The sequence below is a fragment of the Gekko japonicus genome, unplaced genomic scaffold, assembly GCF_001447785.1.
Source record: "Gekko japonicus isolate JY-2015 unplaced genomic scaffold, Gekko_japonicus_V1.1 scaffold1280, whole genome shotgun sequence".
NCBI lineage: Eukaryota > Metazoa > Chordata > Lepidosauria > Squamata > Gekkonidae > Gekko > Gekko japonicus.
The window spans coordinates 530,363-545,157 of NW_015165276.1; the positions used below are offsets into that span (position 1 = coordinate 530,363).

General features: G+C 42.3%; 1 protein-coding gene across 1 annotated transcript; it reads right to left on the reverse strand.

Annotated features, from left to right (window-relative positions):
- Positions 1-1,289: 1,289 nt before the first annotated feature.
- On the reverse strand, positions 1,290-12,312 carry LOC107109605 (keratin, type I cytoskeletal 24-like). The gene is made up of 8 exons (XM_015410268.1): positions 11,723-12,312; positions 10,087-10,169; positions 9,762-9,918; positions 7,542-7,703; positions 7,327-7,452; positions 5,723-5,940; positions 3,619-3,686; positions 1,290-1,606 (listed from the first exon to the last, which is right to left on the reverse strand). Exons 1-8 carry the CDS (start codon positions 12,242-12,244, stop codon positions 1,503-1,505), a joined length of 1,440 nt encoding a protein of 479 aa, XP_015265754.1. The 5' UTR covers positions 12,245-12,312; the 3' UTR covers positions 1,290-1,502.
- Between the last annotated feature and the right edge of the window lie 2,483 nt (positions 12,313-14,795).

The following is a 14,795-nucleotide window of genomic DNA, read 5'->3' on the forward strand; positions in this document are numbered from 1 at the left end:
CAAAGCTGTCAGCCTGTGTTCATTTTAATTCCATCTTTCTGCCTCGTTCTCTCTCTCTCGAAGCACACCACGGCAGCAGATAAGAAGGTCGTGTCGGTATCCGGTCATGTACACGTCCCAGGCTCCTGCCCTCAGCAACCGGCAGCAGTGTCTCCTGCTATCCCCAGGCGGCGGCAACGGGAACCTCTGCTGCTTTCCTTCCTCCCGGCCAGCAGTCTCGGGTCGCAGAAAGCGAGATGCGCCCCCGCCTTACCACCAATGTTAGTTTCCCTCACACTGAGGACTCAAGCTCCCTCTTCCCCACCCCTTGGCCACGTCTGTTTCTCCCTTCTCCTCCCAACGAGTGACCTTCTGGGAAATGTAGTCCATTTCAGCTGCTTCTTTGCCGCGCTGCAGGATGGTCGTGTGATCGGCACCTCCCCCCTATACACGGGACCTCTACGGGACCTCCACGGGACGTCTGATCGCGCAACCACACGTTATTCTTCCCCAGGGCTAACAGCCACGCTTCCCCCCCGCATTTTCCTGCCCGTGTGACCGGAGCCCTGGTTACTTAGAGAAAAGACTAACAAAATTTCTAGCAGCTGGTTGTCAAATCACATGACAACTTTTGCAGTAGCAATCTTTAAATTCTTCCATGTGGAATGAGGTTTATTGTGGGATGAAGGTTTGGTGTTTATGACTCTGGTTGCAAAACCAATAAAGACAATAATAATAAAAAGGGTACTGGGAGGCGTGTGCAGCTAGGAGTTCTGCTGCTTTGACTGTCTCCATCTGCACACTCCGGTCAGTGCTGGGCAGTCCAGGTAGCTAGGAGCACAGGATGCAGACCCCTGGAGTGCTTGCAAACAAGTGGGTGAGGGAAGTTTAGGCAGGCAGGTGGCAGAGGAGGTGTGAGGGCAGGGGCCAGTGGCAGTGGGTCCTTCTAGAAGCCCTGTGGTTCTGGCAGAGGCCCACCTGAGCATATGCTGAAGCCAGGCCTGTACTCGGTTGAGGTACCTCCCTTCCCAAAAAAGAAATGCATCCCTAAATCTGCATCCCTAAATCTCCAGGAATCAGTGGAGTCCCAGCCCAGAGTTGGCAACCACAGTGAATATACCCACTTACCTGTCTGAGGGGTCCTGGTTGAGGGGTTGCTCAGCATTAAACACCTTTGGCATTTTAATTACTGGCCAAAGGTTTCTTTTAGGGCCAAAGATAGTCATAGCAGCTAAGGGATGTATATGATGGCATCTTAAAATCATCGTGGTTGTGTGGGAATGAAGTCACTGAATGCACCTGAGCACTTGTAATATGCAAAAAGTAAAAAGGTTTATTGAACTATTTCATCTACAGGCGATCAGAATTTCAGAATTAAAGAAAAGGGGACAGAAGAGAAAAAAGTCTAGGAAAAGCCTTTTAAAAAGAAATTATTTTCTTGCATCATTCTTGAAGTTGCTAAGAGGTGTTTCTTTGCTGGGACGTGTATTAAAAGAAAGGACCTTTTCACACTCTCCTAATTTTTATTTGGTTGGTTTCTCTTCGACTGTTTTGACCTGGGATGAGACAACCCTGCCATCGACCACTTCCTCGACAATTGTCTTGACCATTCTGGTTTTCGTGGACTCTGTAAATGGGGGGGGGGAAGTAGTATAAGATCACTGTTGTTTCTTTTATTAATGTAAATTTTACTCTGTTCCTACAGAAGCAGACTGTTGTTAAATTCCAGCATAAAGAGGGTCTAAGGAATCATAACAGTGGCAGATCATGGCTTCAGAACTGGCTTGCTGCCAGTTTTCTATAAAGTGGGGTTGGTTTTTTTAAAGTACACCACGGGTGTACTGGAGAGGGAACCAGACCTTTTCCCTTTTGCTTTTCCCCCTGAAACTGCTACTCTGCACCCAGGTTTTTTTCCATAATTGAAAATAACCCCCAGCAGCAGAGATCCTGGTTTAAATCCCTGCTTGCCGTGACACTCAAACTACACATTATGACCAATGTTCCCTCTAAGATGTGGAGTCTTGTGAGCAAAAATTTTACTTTGTGAGCGACTGGCATTAAATTTGTGAGCGAGCAATTCAGCTACTGCATAAATCAGTTGGCTCTGGAGCCATCCTTCCTGAGCTAAGACAAAAATGTGTGAGCTGGAGGTGAAAAAATTGTGAGCTAGCTCACACTAACTCAGCTTAGAGGGAACACTGATTATGACTTTTAAAGCTTAGTGTCTGGGTTCCTCTCACCTGGCTTTGACTGAAACAGTCACACATCAGGTACAAGGAACTTCTTTTCCAGGGCGCACTGAGCTCTGATTTGTATTGAAACCATGAGACAGGGTGAGACAGGTCTTTAGCCTTCCTCTCAATCCAAAATGTCTTGGAGGTCCTCTTTTCCCCAGTGGAGAGCTGCAGATGAAGGCATCAGTATATGTGCAGCCTTCCAATGACCCTCAAGTCATTTCAGGTCAGGAAAATTGCATGGGGGGAGTGTTTAGTCCCTCCCCTACCATGTTCCTGATGAAATCAGGACCTTGCACGCTTGTCCCAAGTCTGAACAACCTCACAGCATTGTTGGGCAGGCAAAATGGAGTAAGTTGCCCTGAGCTAATTGGAGGATGGGTAAGATTTAAAAAAATGCAGATACAGTGCAGTCGTAACAAGTTCCCTAGACTTAGAAGGGTGGCACTCTGTTTAGGATTACGCTATAAATAAATTGATGAAGTAGCTAATGAGAAACCGTTTCAGGGAGAAAAGCATGGGACGTGGGTTCATCCTGCCACCCCTGCTGTCAAGACGTGGGTTGGCTCTTGCCACGTCACAAGTTGTCGTGCCCTGTTAGGCTAGTAAAATATTTGCCTGGTGTCGAGCCTGTTAAGTTTTAAGCACCACTTTAAACATTTTTGCACTCCTAGATAATGTGTTGGGGAAAATGCAGTATTGTGGATGGATTGAAACTTAAATTAACTAAATTGTTTACAGTGTCACTTTAAACAACCCAGGCAATTTAAAGTTAGCAAAAACCATATTCTTCCAGTGATTCTAAAGTTGGGCACAGGGTGCAAATAGACAGTCAGCTGAAATGCTTGAATTGTGAAGGAATAGTGGGTGGTGAAGGCATATCTATCAGAGAACCTTAAAAATAGTTCAAAATAATTTCATTTCATCAGGACATCATGGAAATACTAGTTCTGTGAAAGTCTGCACACTTAACCACTACACCAAACACCAAGGTTGTTTCAGCACTTAAAAAGGCTCGAGGGGGGGGGAGGTCTCCTAGTCCCCCAGCGCTGTGAGCCTTGTAGCATTTTTTAAATGCCCAGAATCTTCTCTGAAACGGTGTCAGTGGCCATGGGTTCAACCCTTGCCCACTGTAACATCTAGTCTGGCCCACATTGCTGGGAAAAAACTGGATCAATAAGGGAAAACAGGAAAGTGTCATACTGCACCCAGGACTATGAGTGGCAGCATACAGCGTGCACATTAGAGGAAAATGGGCAGAAGCAGCGGTTTGCAGGCTGGACATTGTGGTGTGTGTGCACGTGCTTCACTGAGCAGGGAGGTGGTATGGGTGGATGCTGAGTTTCAACACTGATATGAAACAATTAGCCAAAATGTTCTCTCTATATAGTATATATATAATTACCTTTGCCAGAGCCTCCTGAAACTGTAGAACCATAGCTTGCAGATCCTGAACCGATCGATCCAAAACTACTGTTGGGGGGGGGGAAATAACACATATTCAAAATAGGTAGTACTATTCTTTGCTTTTAAGAAAACAGTCATAGAATAGTTATAGTGATGGGTTTAAGGTAATTTGACAATCTGTTCAGATTTGCTTCTGACTGGTTTGAGTCAGATTAATTTGATTATCTGCTCAGATGTCTCTAGGGCTTCCAAACTCGGGGTGTTGTTAAATATCAAAAGCACTATTGAGCCGGCAATATATTTGACTACAGTGGAGGGAAAGAATTCTAGAAGGGCATTTGCCCTAGCTAGATGTTCTGCCCTTCCATCTGTGGTTATTCAAGGCAGGTACAACAAAAGCCCCTACTTTGAAAGGCTATGCCCATGCCTTTTAAGCAAAGTTGAATCGGTAGAGCATATGTTCTGCAGCTGTCCATTTTACAGGGAGGCTCGTGTTAAAATTATTACCCCATTAGTTGATAGGACACTTGGGCGCATAAATACAAAAAAAGCAAGGCTTCACTGGCTCCTATCAGATAAGAATGTAAAGATTACACATTCAGTTGCTGAGTTTTGTGCATTAATTCTTAGATTGCGGGAATCACATTTTAAAAGTTCTTTTCTATTTTTATATATTATGACTGGGGTTTTTTTGTTCTCTTCCTCACATATTGTGCTTACTCTGTATGTTGGTCTTAAGACTGTAATAATAAAACTAACTAAGGCCCCGGTCACACGGGCCGGAAAATGCGGGGGGGGGAACCGTGGCTGTTTGCCCCAGAGCAAACTAATGCGCGGCTGCTGGATCACACGTCCCGCCGACGTCCCGTGGTTCAGGGGGAGGTGCCGATCACATGACAATCCTGCGGCGCAGCAAAGAAGCGGCGCGGCGTGATCACAGCAGCAATGGCTAGGCACCACTGCCGTGGCAAACGGGGTTGTGTGTTTTTTTACAACCGAAGTGTGCGCATCCCGTGGAGATGGGGGAAAAACCTTTTTGCAAAGGGACATGGGTGGGCGCCGGATGCCACGGACTACCACCGGAAACACGATCAAACGCCTGCCCTTGCCCCGCGGTTTCCGGAAACTAGTACCTCGGAGGTACTAGTTTTTTATGCTGCATCTTCCGCGGGAAGCCTTGGGTTAGCCATGGGAGCTCTACGCTTCCCAGATGTTGTGGTGTGATCGCATCTGGAAAATCCGCCTATCTTCCGTCTCTGTAGTGTGGCTAATGCTCCGTGTGACTGCAGTCAGTACTACTCAGATATGCTTCTGTTTGGAATTAAATTAATGGGGATCTTTTTTATTTTATTTTGCTGTCAGGTTTTAGCCGATTTATGTCGACTCTGCAGGGTTTTCAAGGCAAGAGACAAACAGAAGTGTTTTGCCATTGCCTGCCTCTGCTTAGCAACTTGGGACTTCCTTGGTGGTCTCCCATCCAAGTACTAACCAGGGCCAACCCTGCTTATCTTCTTAGATCTGATGAGATTGGGCTAGGCAGGATCGTTTATACCCTATGCAAATATTCCAAATTTGTTGGGAGAAGACGGAGATAAAGATTGCTGCTGATCCCCATATGTAGATTTGAAATCCTGTTCAGAGTTGGAGTTTGTGCAGACTCTATGCACTGTCTGTCTACATGTTGATTTGAAGGTCCACACAGAGCCTTTGTCCAAGCTGTACATGCTATGTATATGCATAGTGCTTTGTGCAGACCATACTCCAGGTGGCAAGGCTAGTAGACGTGGTCATGATCTCCCCTTGGTGTGTTGCTTTTTTACAAATGTAAGAGGTTTGAAAAGAGCTGATCTAAAATCCTGGATCTTGCAGATATGTAGACTTGTTCCCAACTTTGCAGAGTAGCTAAATGAAGGGTGCGCTCCTATTTGAATGACTGAATGAATGAATGGGAAGATTCAAATGACTTCAGTGAATGTAGTGTGCAGGTCACTGTCATGTGGATCTTATCTTATGGTGATATCTAGCAAGCTCCATAATTTGTTTTGCTGCACAAATCTGGAGGAATCTGTTACAGACATGATTGCGTGTTTCTTACTCCTTACCTTCCTTCTCCATCCAGTAGGCGGCGGTAGGTTTCAATTTCCCTCTCCAAACGTGTTTTGATCCCTAGAAGTTGCTGATATTCTGCATTCTGGTTCTCCATTTCGGACCGGAGCTGCAGTAGTTGTTCCTCTAAGCTGCTGATCTGAGCCTGTATTTGGGCCAGCTGATCGCAGTAGTTTCGTTCTGTTTCTGCCAAAGTGCCTTCAAGGGATTGTTTCTATCATGTAACAGTTGGGGGAAGAGAGAAGGAAAGGATACCATACCAGTCAGTGAATACAGAGGAAGGGGCATTTCAGCAAAGATTAAAATCAAATAAAAATCTTAATTCGAATGAAGGGTATGAAATCCTTCCATTTTGAAGTTTCCATTGCACATTTTGATTTTATTAAAACTTGCAGTTTGCTTTTTAAGTTTCCCTTTTTGTTTTCTTCCTTGCTGCTTTCTTCCCTTTTCTTAACTGAGTTTTCCACTTCCATCCCTCTTTGGGCCATGACCATTAATTTTATATAGAATCATAGAGTTGGAATGGACCTCCACGGTCATCTAGTCCAATCCTCTGCACAATGCAAGAAATTCACAAATACCTCTCCTCCCACACCCCCAGTGCCAAGAAGATGACAAAAAACCTCCAGGATCTCCAGTGAAACTGGCCTGGAGAAAAATTGCTTCCTGACCCCAAAGTGGTGATCAGCATTTCCCTGGGCATGTAATGAAAGGGCCACAAGAACTAAGCAATATGATGGTTGCTATGAGTTGATATTGCCGGCTTGATGCTAATACTCCAGTGTGTCTCCTATACAATTTGTGATGATGGTGCATTATCTCCTGAAAATACTTCAAATTGTGGATTATTGCAAAAGACAACCATATTGCCAAACCATCATATACTGGAATACTTGTCAAATCTATTATGCCCAATAATTTCTCACATCTGAAATTGTTGTGTGATTTGCCTCCCCCTCTAATATAACGGTTTGCTAGATCCCTTATACCAGCATAATTTTCAGTTTTGTCTTTACCATTTTGAATAACTCAAGCTGTCATCATGATTTTTTCTAGTTGTAGCTGAGCTCTTCGTTGGAGCTTTGAGCATTTCAGATTGAACCTAAGAAGATCCATGGGCAAAGGAAATATTTTACAACTTGATGAATTGCCCATGTTGTATCACAAGAACATTTGACACCACTTACTCCATGGGTGAACATCTTAATGTGAGAAAGGTCCATTCTGTGCATGATCAATTTTATGTATATTTTGTTTGAATTATACGACTGAGGAAGGCTAGGTGCCGAAACGTGTTTGGTATCGTTCTTGCATATGGAGACAATATGTACTTTTAAACCTGTGTTTCTGTAAATGGATATTTGTCTTTATATTGGAATTAGGTACTTATATGCTGAACCATGGGATTGTTGTTTTAAAATGATGTTTTAGCACTTCAGAATGTTTTATTATATATGACATTTTGTACATTTGCAATATTTGCATAGTTATATTTCACTTTCTTTTTTGTTGTTAAACCTTTTTGGTTACCTTTCTTGTGCAGGGTTGTGCTTTTCTCCCTCTCCCCCCCTTTTGGTTGTACTCATCATGATAGACCTACCATGGCAAGTTGGGCCTGCAATTCCAGTTCCAATGCCTGCAGAGTCCGCTTCAGATCAGTGATCTCACTCTTGCTTGAGCTCAGTTGATCCACATTGGCAGATATCTCTTGCCTCAGAGCTCCAACCTGAGAGGACAGCCATACAGAAGAATTACTTTAGTTGGCTAGTTAAGTAGAACAGTTCCTGTGTGTTTTCGGTTAGGATGCTTCCTTGCCTGTTTGTTGAATTGTTCTTCTGCCTCTCTACGATTCTTGTCTGCCAGTTGTTCATACTGGGATCTCATGTCATTCAGTAGCTTAGTCAGGTCAACTCCTGGCGCAGCATCCATTTCAACATTGACATCGCCACTAGCTAGTCCTCGGAAGCTCTTCAGTTCCTGCAGAAAGAGAAGCCAAATAGATTTTCAGAATGACTATTACAGGTTACCACAGTACTTGACCATTAAACCACAAACCACTAAGAACAGAGGATCTTCCATCTACAAATCCCATTGGGATGTATCCAGTGACTTTCGTTGATTAAAAGAGGAATCTCGTGACATAAGATTACTAACTTAGCAGCTTGTGTTAGGCCCTACTTGCTTTTTGGCTGACAAAAGTGGGAGGAGGTTTTTCTTTTCACCACCAAAAAGGGTATCCCATGGATTATGGGACAAGCACAAATAAAGCCATGCAGGACAGTGTCCTTAGTGAGGAAGGGAACAGGTGAGATCAATAGGAAAAATTAGTAGGATCTAACCCATGGATCCCCAACTTTATTAAGCCCGTGGGCACCTTTGGAATTTTGAGAGAGTGTGATGAGCACCACTCTAAAATGGCTTCCACAGGAGACAGAGCCAAACTCAAAATGTCTTCCTCAGGAGGTGGAGCCAAATGCTATACATTCCTCCCTATACCTTGGAAGAAGGAAAGCCTGAAGGGGAACGAAACTACACACGGACTAAGGAACGTCTGGATACTTACCTGTTTTTCTGACATTTCAGGAAAACCCTGTCATTTGAATGAGGGCAGCAAATAACAAGACCTGCCTTACAATATCTCTCAGTCATTTGAATGAGGGCAGCAAATAACAAATAACAATAACAATAACCTTACAATATCTCTGCCCACTTTCTGAAAAGCTCAGTGGGCATCAAGCAAAGTACTAAGAAGTGCCAGAGTACCCTTAGGCGCCATGTTGGAATAGCCTGATCTAACCCATTGGATCAGACCCATTGAAAGGAATATAATCTGTGTAAGAGTGCATAGGTTTTATAATTCTGATTTTCTGAGGGTTTTTTTTTTAAAGCAGCCCAAGAATTGTACTTGAACATGTGGACAGTGTATAATGGTTATTCACACTGAATCGTTTTGAGAAAGCTTAGCTAAAAATGCTGTGAAAGTACATTGTAGAACTACATTTTGGTTTCCTCTATTATAAAATTGATGTGGTATATTTGAAAAGAGAGGATTAATTTATCAGTGCTGTGGGCAAACTGTATACATACATCATCGTATAGCTCTCAACTGTTCCTTTTTATTGCTTTATGTTTATTTCTTATTAATATTTGCATTAACACTTTATAAATTAATTAATAACTTTATTAAATTAATCAATGATTTTTTAAAAAAACTGTTCCTTGTGTGCAATATTTTTGCATTTGGCAGGAATCTGCCTTCTCTCCAATTTGTGAAAAGTTGAATGGGTGGAGGTGTTTTGAGAAGGAGGGATTTTGGGGACAATAGCAGCTCTTCTCCACTTTTTATTTAATTTTTTATTTATTTATTAATTAATTTATTATTCTACTTATATCCCGCCCTCCCCGCGGGGCTGTATGAGGAAGAGGAATTCAGTTTAAATCTATCTCTGTGTTCTCTCATTTGATCACCAGATGGCAGACACACCTGATGTTATGGAATTTTCTTTTAATGTGATAAAATAAGATTCTGAAATAAAATTGGTAAAATTGGAACTCTTAAAAATTCTTTACAGAACTTGTACTTCTATAGTTGTAAATGTAGGTTGTATTGAGTAGCACATTTAAATTGTTTAAAACTGTTTTAGAATATGGCTTTATTTGAAATAGGGTAATTAAATCATTTTTGTGATCATATTGTTTGTTTATTTGGAGAATTTATATGCGTACTCTCCAGAGACCTGCTGATTTTTTTCTTACTCTTTTATTGAGATAAATTTTATGTTAGGAGAAATTCTCTTTTGTTTCAGAGCATTTTCTTGTCACTAGTGGAATGTGTTTGTAGGATCTCAGTGCATAACATGCCACCGTCTGTTTTCCTCTTTTCTCTGCTCTGCCCCGGGACAAGTGAGTGATGAGTACTTGTCTTTTTTGTTAGGTTGGGAACTCTCTAAACTGTTCTTTCCAAGGGCCAAGACTGTCTTACACCTCCTTGCTAAGGAGTGGCAAACCAGCTTTAAAACAGAGTTTTCCTCCTACCTCTTCGTGGTTCTTCCTGAGGTAGGCAAGCTCCTCAGTCAGGCTTTCAATCTGCAGCTCTATGTCAGACCTGTTCATGGTTAAGTCATCCAAGACTCTCCGTAAGCCATTGATGTCACTCTCCACACTCTGGTGTAGGAACAATTCATTTTCATACCTTTAAAGTGAATGCAGGAATTATAATGGCAGAATATATTGACTGCAAATCACATGCATTTAAAATCAAAGGGCATTACAAAGTTTTTGCTTCTTGCCAAGTTGGAGAAAGAGAGTTGCATGAGCAGAGATCTTATTTCCTTTCCCTTGCCAGAAATGTGGTACTTACTTAAGTTTGAAATCATCAGCAGCCAGGCGAGCATTGTCGACTTGCAAGACAATCCTGGCATTGTCAATAGTAGCAGCAGCTATCTGTAATCAAACATACAAACTGTAGTTGCAGTGATTCCTAACCATAGTATCATCATCACCACCTTGACCACCACCACCACCATCATCAATTTGTATTCATCCAGAATTGTTTATTTCTTTGTAGCATTGTATTTATGGTCTTCATTTTTAACATCAGTGTCTTATATAGCTTCCCTACCCCAGCAACATTTGGTACTCTGAACATTTTACGCCAGATTAATACAGTCAGATCATATATTTTAAAAGCTATTGTTAGCCTTGAGGACTGGGAGGAGAAAGAGAGCGGTTTTGCTAATTTCATTGGGTGTAGACTGAGAATGGAGTATCTCTGCATAGGATTTCACAGTTAAATCTGCTAGAGTTCTTGGTGGTATAGCTATAAAAATAGAGATAGCTATTTGGAAGGAAATCTATCACAACAAAAACCACAAAAGGCCCATTGTGTGAGATTCCAGAAGGTAATGTTGAAGGCCTGTTCTGTTCAAATCCCTTACTTTCTTACCTTTCCTTAAAAAATAACCAGTCTAATTATATCTAAATCTGGCAGCCATATTAAGAAGCATCCATTATATCTTTTACATATTTATTTTATTGTATTAAGAATATATTGGATCTGTTTGGGGAGGGGCCATATCTCAGTGGCAGAGCATCTGCTTGGCACGCAGAAGGTCCCAGATTCAATCCCCAGTATCTCCAGGTAAAAGGACCAGGCAGCAGGTGATGTGAGAGACCTCAACCTGAGACCCTGGAGAGTTGCTTCCAGTCTGAGTAGACAGTACTGACTTTGATAGACCAATGGTTTGATTCAGTATAAGGCAGTTTCATGTTTGTGTGATTATATTGAATAAAATGCCATAATTCAGTCATAAAGCAGAAGACGACACTCGGGTCCTTGATATCTCCAGTGAAAAGGATCACAGGTAGTGGAGCTGAGATAGACCTGTCTTTGACTTTGGAGAGCTGCTGCCAGTCATGGGCAACTTGGACCAGTAGTCTGACCATGTAAGCTTCATATGTGAAAAAGCAGATTTTTCTCTTTGCAGAAAAATACCAGCAGTTCGTCAGCAGTCTAGGTTGCCCTTACCATTTTGTATTGGTCGAAATGATTTTGGACAAATGTAACCTTCAAACATGGAATGGATTGTAATTGCTAAAATCTCACGCTTAACATGGATTTGCTGCCTCACATTAGAAAGGATGCATAATTATCAGTTATTGAGGTAATTAATTTACAGATGTAATTATGCAATGTGAGTGCAAACAGTGAAGCTTGTCTAAAGAGGGACAATTTCTTTTATTCAGATCCAACGTCAGTAAAGAAAGCTTAATTTTAAAATGCCCCAAGGGGATTCTGCCTTGGCAGTGAGCAGAATTACTCCTATTGCATATAAGAGTAATGGTTACCTGGAGGTGTGAATATTTTATCAACTCTTCAGTAAAGCAGAAGAAAGCATAACGTAGTTATGAAACTTTATAGGTACACAGCTATACATCAGCATAACATCTGAATATTAATGTCAGGATATTCTGCAAAAAACATTTAGCTTACTTACTTGATTCCGAAGATCTTCAATAATTCTGAAATATTTGCTGTAGTCTCTGTCAGTGTCAGGAGTGCTGTACTTTGCATACCATTCCTTGATTTTTAGTTCAAGTTCTGCGTTTGCCTCTTCAAGAGCATGCACTTTGCCCAGGTAGTTGGCAAGGCGGTCGTTGAGATTCTGCATAGTTTGCTTCTCATCACCAGTGAGGAGACCCCCATCTCCCCCTCCAAAGCCACCACCAAAGCCACCAGCAAAGCTGCTACCCAGGCCCATACCAAAGCCACCTCCGAATCCTCCGCCAGCGCCACCTCCATATCCTCCACCAGCACCACCTCCATATCCTCCACTCATTCCACCTCCGTATCCTCCACCCATGCCACCTCCGTATCCTCCACCATAACCCCCAACAAAGCTGGAGCCACCACTGAACCCTGCACCACTAGATAATCTGACAGATCCTCCACCACCACCTCCAAGACTGTATGAGGAAAGCTGTCGGGAAGAGCCAGATGTGAGCACAGAGAGAGCCATGGTGTTTGAGCAAGAAGTTTGGCTTGTCCTATCCCAGCAAGGCAAGCTGATTAGAAAGAGTGCATCGACTAGGTGGGCTTTCAGTGTTTATATACAGCTAAGAGGGTGTATCATTTCCGCCCCAAAACAGCAAAATGTATCTTTTGCCAAGTCACTACCTTACTATCTGTAATGAGATAATTATTTTGTCTAATTAAAAACTGACGTTACAAAGCACAGTTCTGCAGAAGTATGTATCTTTGGGCTATTTGTTATGCCCAGAATTCTGGATGGAAGTGTGGAGTGGAGCCAAATCTGTTTTGCTTTCCCTTTTATCTTTAAAATTTTGATGAGCAAACTGTTTTTCCCCTCTCCTTTCTTTTAACTTTGGTTATAGTACATTCTTTTCAACGTTTCAACCCTCCAGGCATATCCCTTGCAATTGAAGCAAGAAGCCAAGCTTTTAGTACATGTATGAACAGCACATGCTCTATAAACTTAAATGTGGGGGGTATTTTTTTATTTTTTAATCTAGTGGGAAAAGAGATCTCAACTCCTCTGTCATTGTTTGGCTCAAAGCTGCAGTTTGACTGATTTATTAATTACTTCTTGGATTATTAGTAAACATGTTTGATGTTAAGTCTAAATTTTTCATTTAATGTTCAGCCTGCCTTTGCAAGCCCAGGGAGGTGATAAGAAGTGGGAGTTGGGATTAGCAAACCAAAGAACTCTTTAAATGGGAATTCAGAAGTGGACAAGTCAATTCATATTTATTAGCAGTGGTAAAACTTGGTGATAAATGTATGTTCAGCATATTTTTACAATTAATAATTTAGCAGAATTTTATTGCGGATATTATTCACAGGCAAAAACAAAGTGTGCATATTTCTGCTGCATCTCCTTTATTTCTCCCTGCTCTTCCTGTCAGAAAGTTAGCTCTTCATTTAGGCCACAGCTCCAGGATTCCCTGTGATAACTTATCCCCCACCCCCACCCCTTGTACTATAGGCTCATGTGGCTTACAAAGTATTTGGTAAAGAGTTGAAGCAAGGTTCTGTGTTTGTTTTGCATTTCCTTGACTGCTGTGTAATTTGGCTACTTTTCACTGTTTCCCAACAATATGCAGCAAAATGGGTGTGTGATTGATAAATGCTATGAACCATGGCCCAGTGCCCTTTTCTTTTCTTCTTTTGGTATTTTTGCATTTATTTGTGTGTGTTGTCTGTGTTCTCATGCCTGGAGGACATGGTGACCTCTGCTGATGCCTGCTTGGGCATGGAGGATATTCAGATAAATGGTTTAATAGCCTGTCTATGCCTCCCGGCCCTGGTATTCTTTGGAGGTCTCCCATCCAAATACTTGCCAGGATTAGCCCTGTTTAGCATCTGAGGTCTGACGATATCAGGGTTGCCTGGGTTAACCAGTGTTAACCAGATGACTAATGTAGGCTGGTGGACACTGGCTTTAAAATATTTGTTTCTTTTTGCTTTGTGCCGAATGTAGCACTTCCCTATGTATTAACCTATTTTTTCCTGTTATGAGGCTGTTTCCAAGTTGCATTTGCACAAAGTACAGCTGGAAAGGGAGAAAAAGCACAAAATAAAATCAAGGAAAAAGAAGGCAGGAGGGAGGACCTCACATTTTTTACCGGAGAAAACTGGGAAAGCATTCTGCTCATGATGTGCTGTATTTTTTCATTCCAAACATAATGTTGCAATGTAGCAAGTAGGAAGGCTGGGCCCCTATGATGGATGGGCAAAGGTCCTGCCCCTTTCAGTTAGTTACCCATCCCATTTATGGCTGTTTGGGGGGGGGAGTGCATGTGCACATTTGCAAAGCAGTCAGTAATGAATCAGGGCCAATGCATGGATGAGGAAGCTAGATGGGAGGGAGGAATGAGAAAGAGAGAGCTGTTCTACTGTCAGCGCAGATCAAACAGGGGTTTTATTTTCACAGTGTTAGTTGGGAAAGAACCACTCTCAGAACCCATTCTGAGCACAGTGAATGTTTGCAGGGGTCATTTCGTAGAAAAAGATCTGTAGGAGCTCATTAGTACACGGTATACTAATGAGCTACTAGGCTATTAGCATAATAGCTCATTAGCATATGCAATGTCCCCTGACATTACTGGAGGTGATGTCAGAAGGTGAAGCAAAAGGGGGGAAAGGCATCTTCAAAAGCCTCCCCTTCCCCAGCTGGCCTGGGGGGGGGGAGCGAAGAGAGACTACAGTTGGGTCGCAGAAGGAGGAAAGAGGGAAGGAAAGAGAGAGAGAGTAGAGAGAAGGAACAAAGGAAGGAAAGAGGGAAAGAAAGATAATGAAAGAAGGAAGGAAAGAGGGGATAAAAAGAGAGAAGGAAAGAAGGAAGGAAAGAGGAAAAGAAAGAAGGAAAGATGGAAAAGGGGAAAGAGGAAAAGGGGAGAAGGAAAGGAGGGAAAGAAAGAAGAGAAGAAGGAGGGAAAGAAAGAGAGAAAGAAAAGAGGGAAAGTGGGAAAGGAAGGAAGGAAGGAAGGAAGGAAGGAAGGAAGGAAGGAAGGAAGGAAGGAAGAAGGAAAAGAGAGGAAGGAAGAGAA

Coding starts and splice junctions, on each gene's coding strand:
- LOC107109605 (XM_015410268.1), bottom strand. CDS start 12,244: ATGGCTCTCTCTGTGCTCACATCTGGCTCTTCCCGACAGCTTTCCTCA. Junction 5,941..7,326: donor TGCAGGCCCAACTTGCCATG/GTAGGTCTATCA, acceptor GTTACATGATAG/AAACAATCCCTTGAAGGCAC. Junction 1,607..3,618: donor TTCAGGAGGCTCTGGCAAAG/GTAATTATATAT, acceptor CCCCATTTACAG/AGTCCACGAAAACCAGAATG.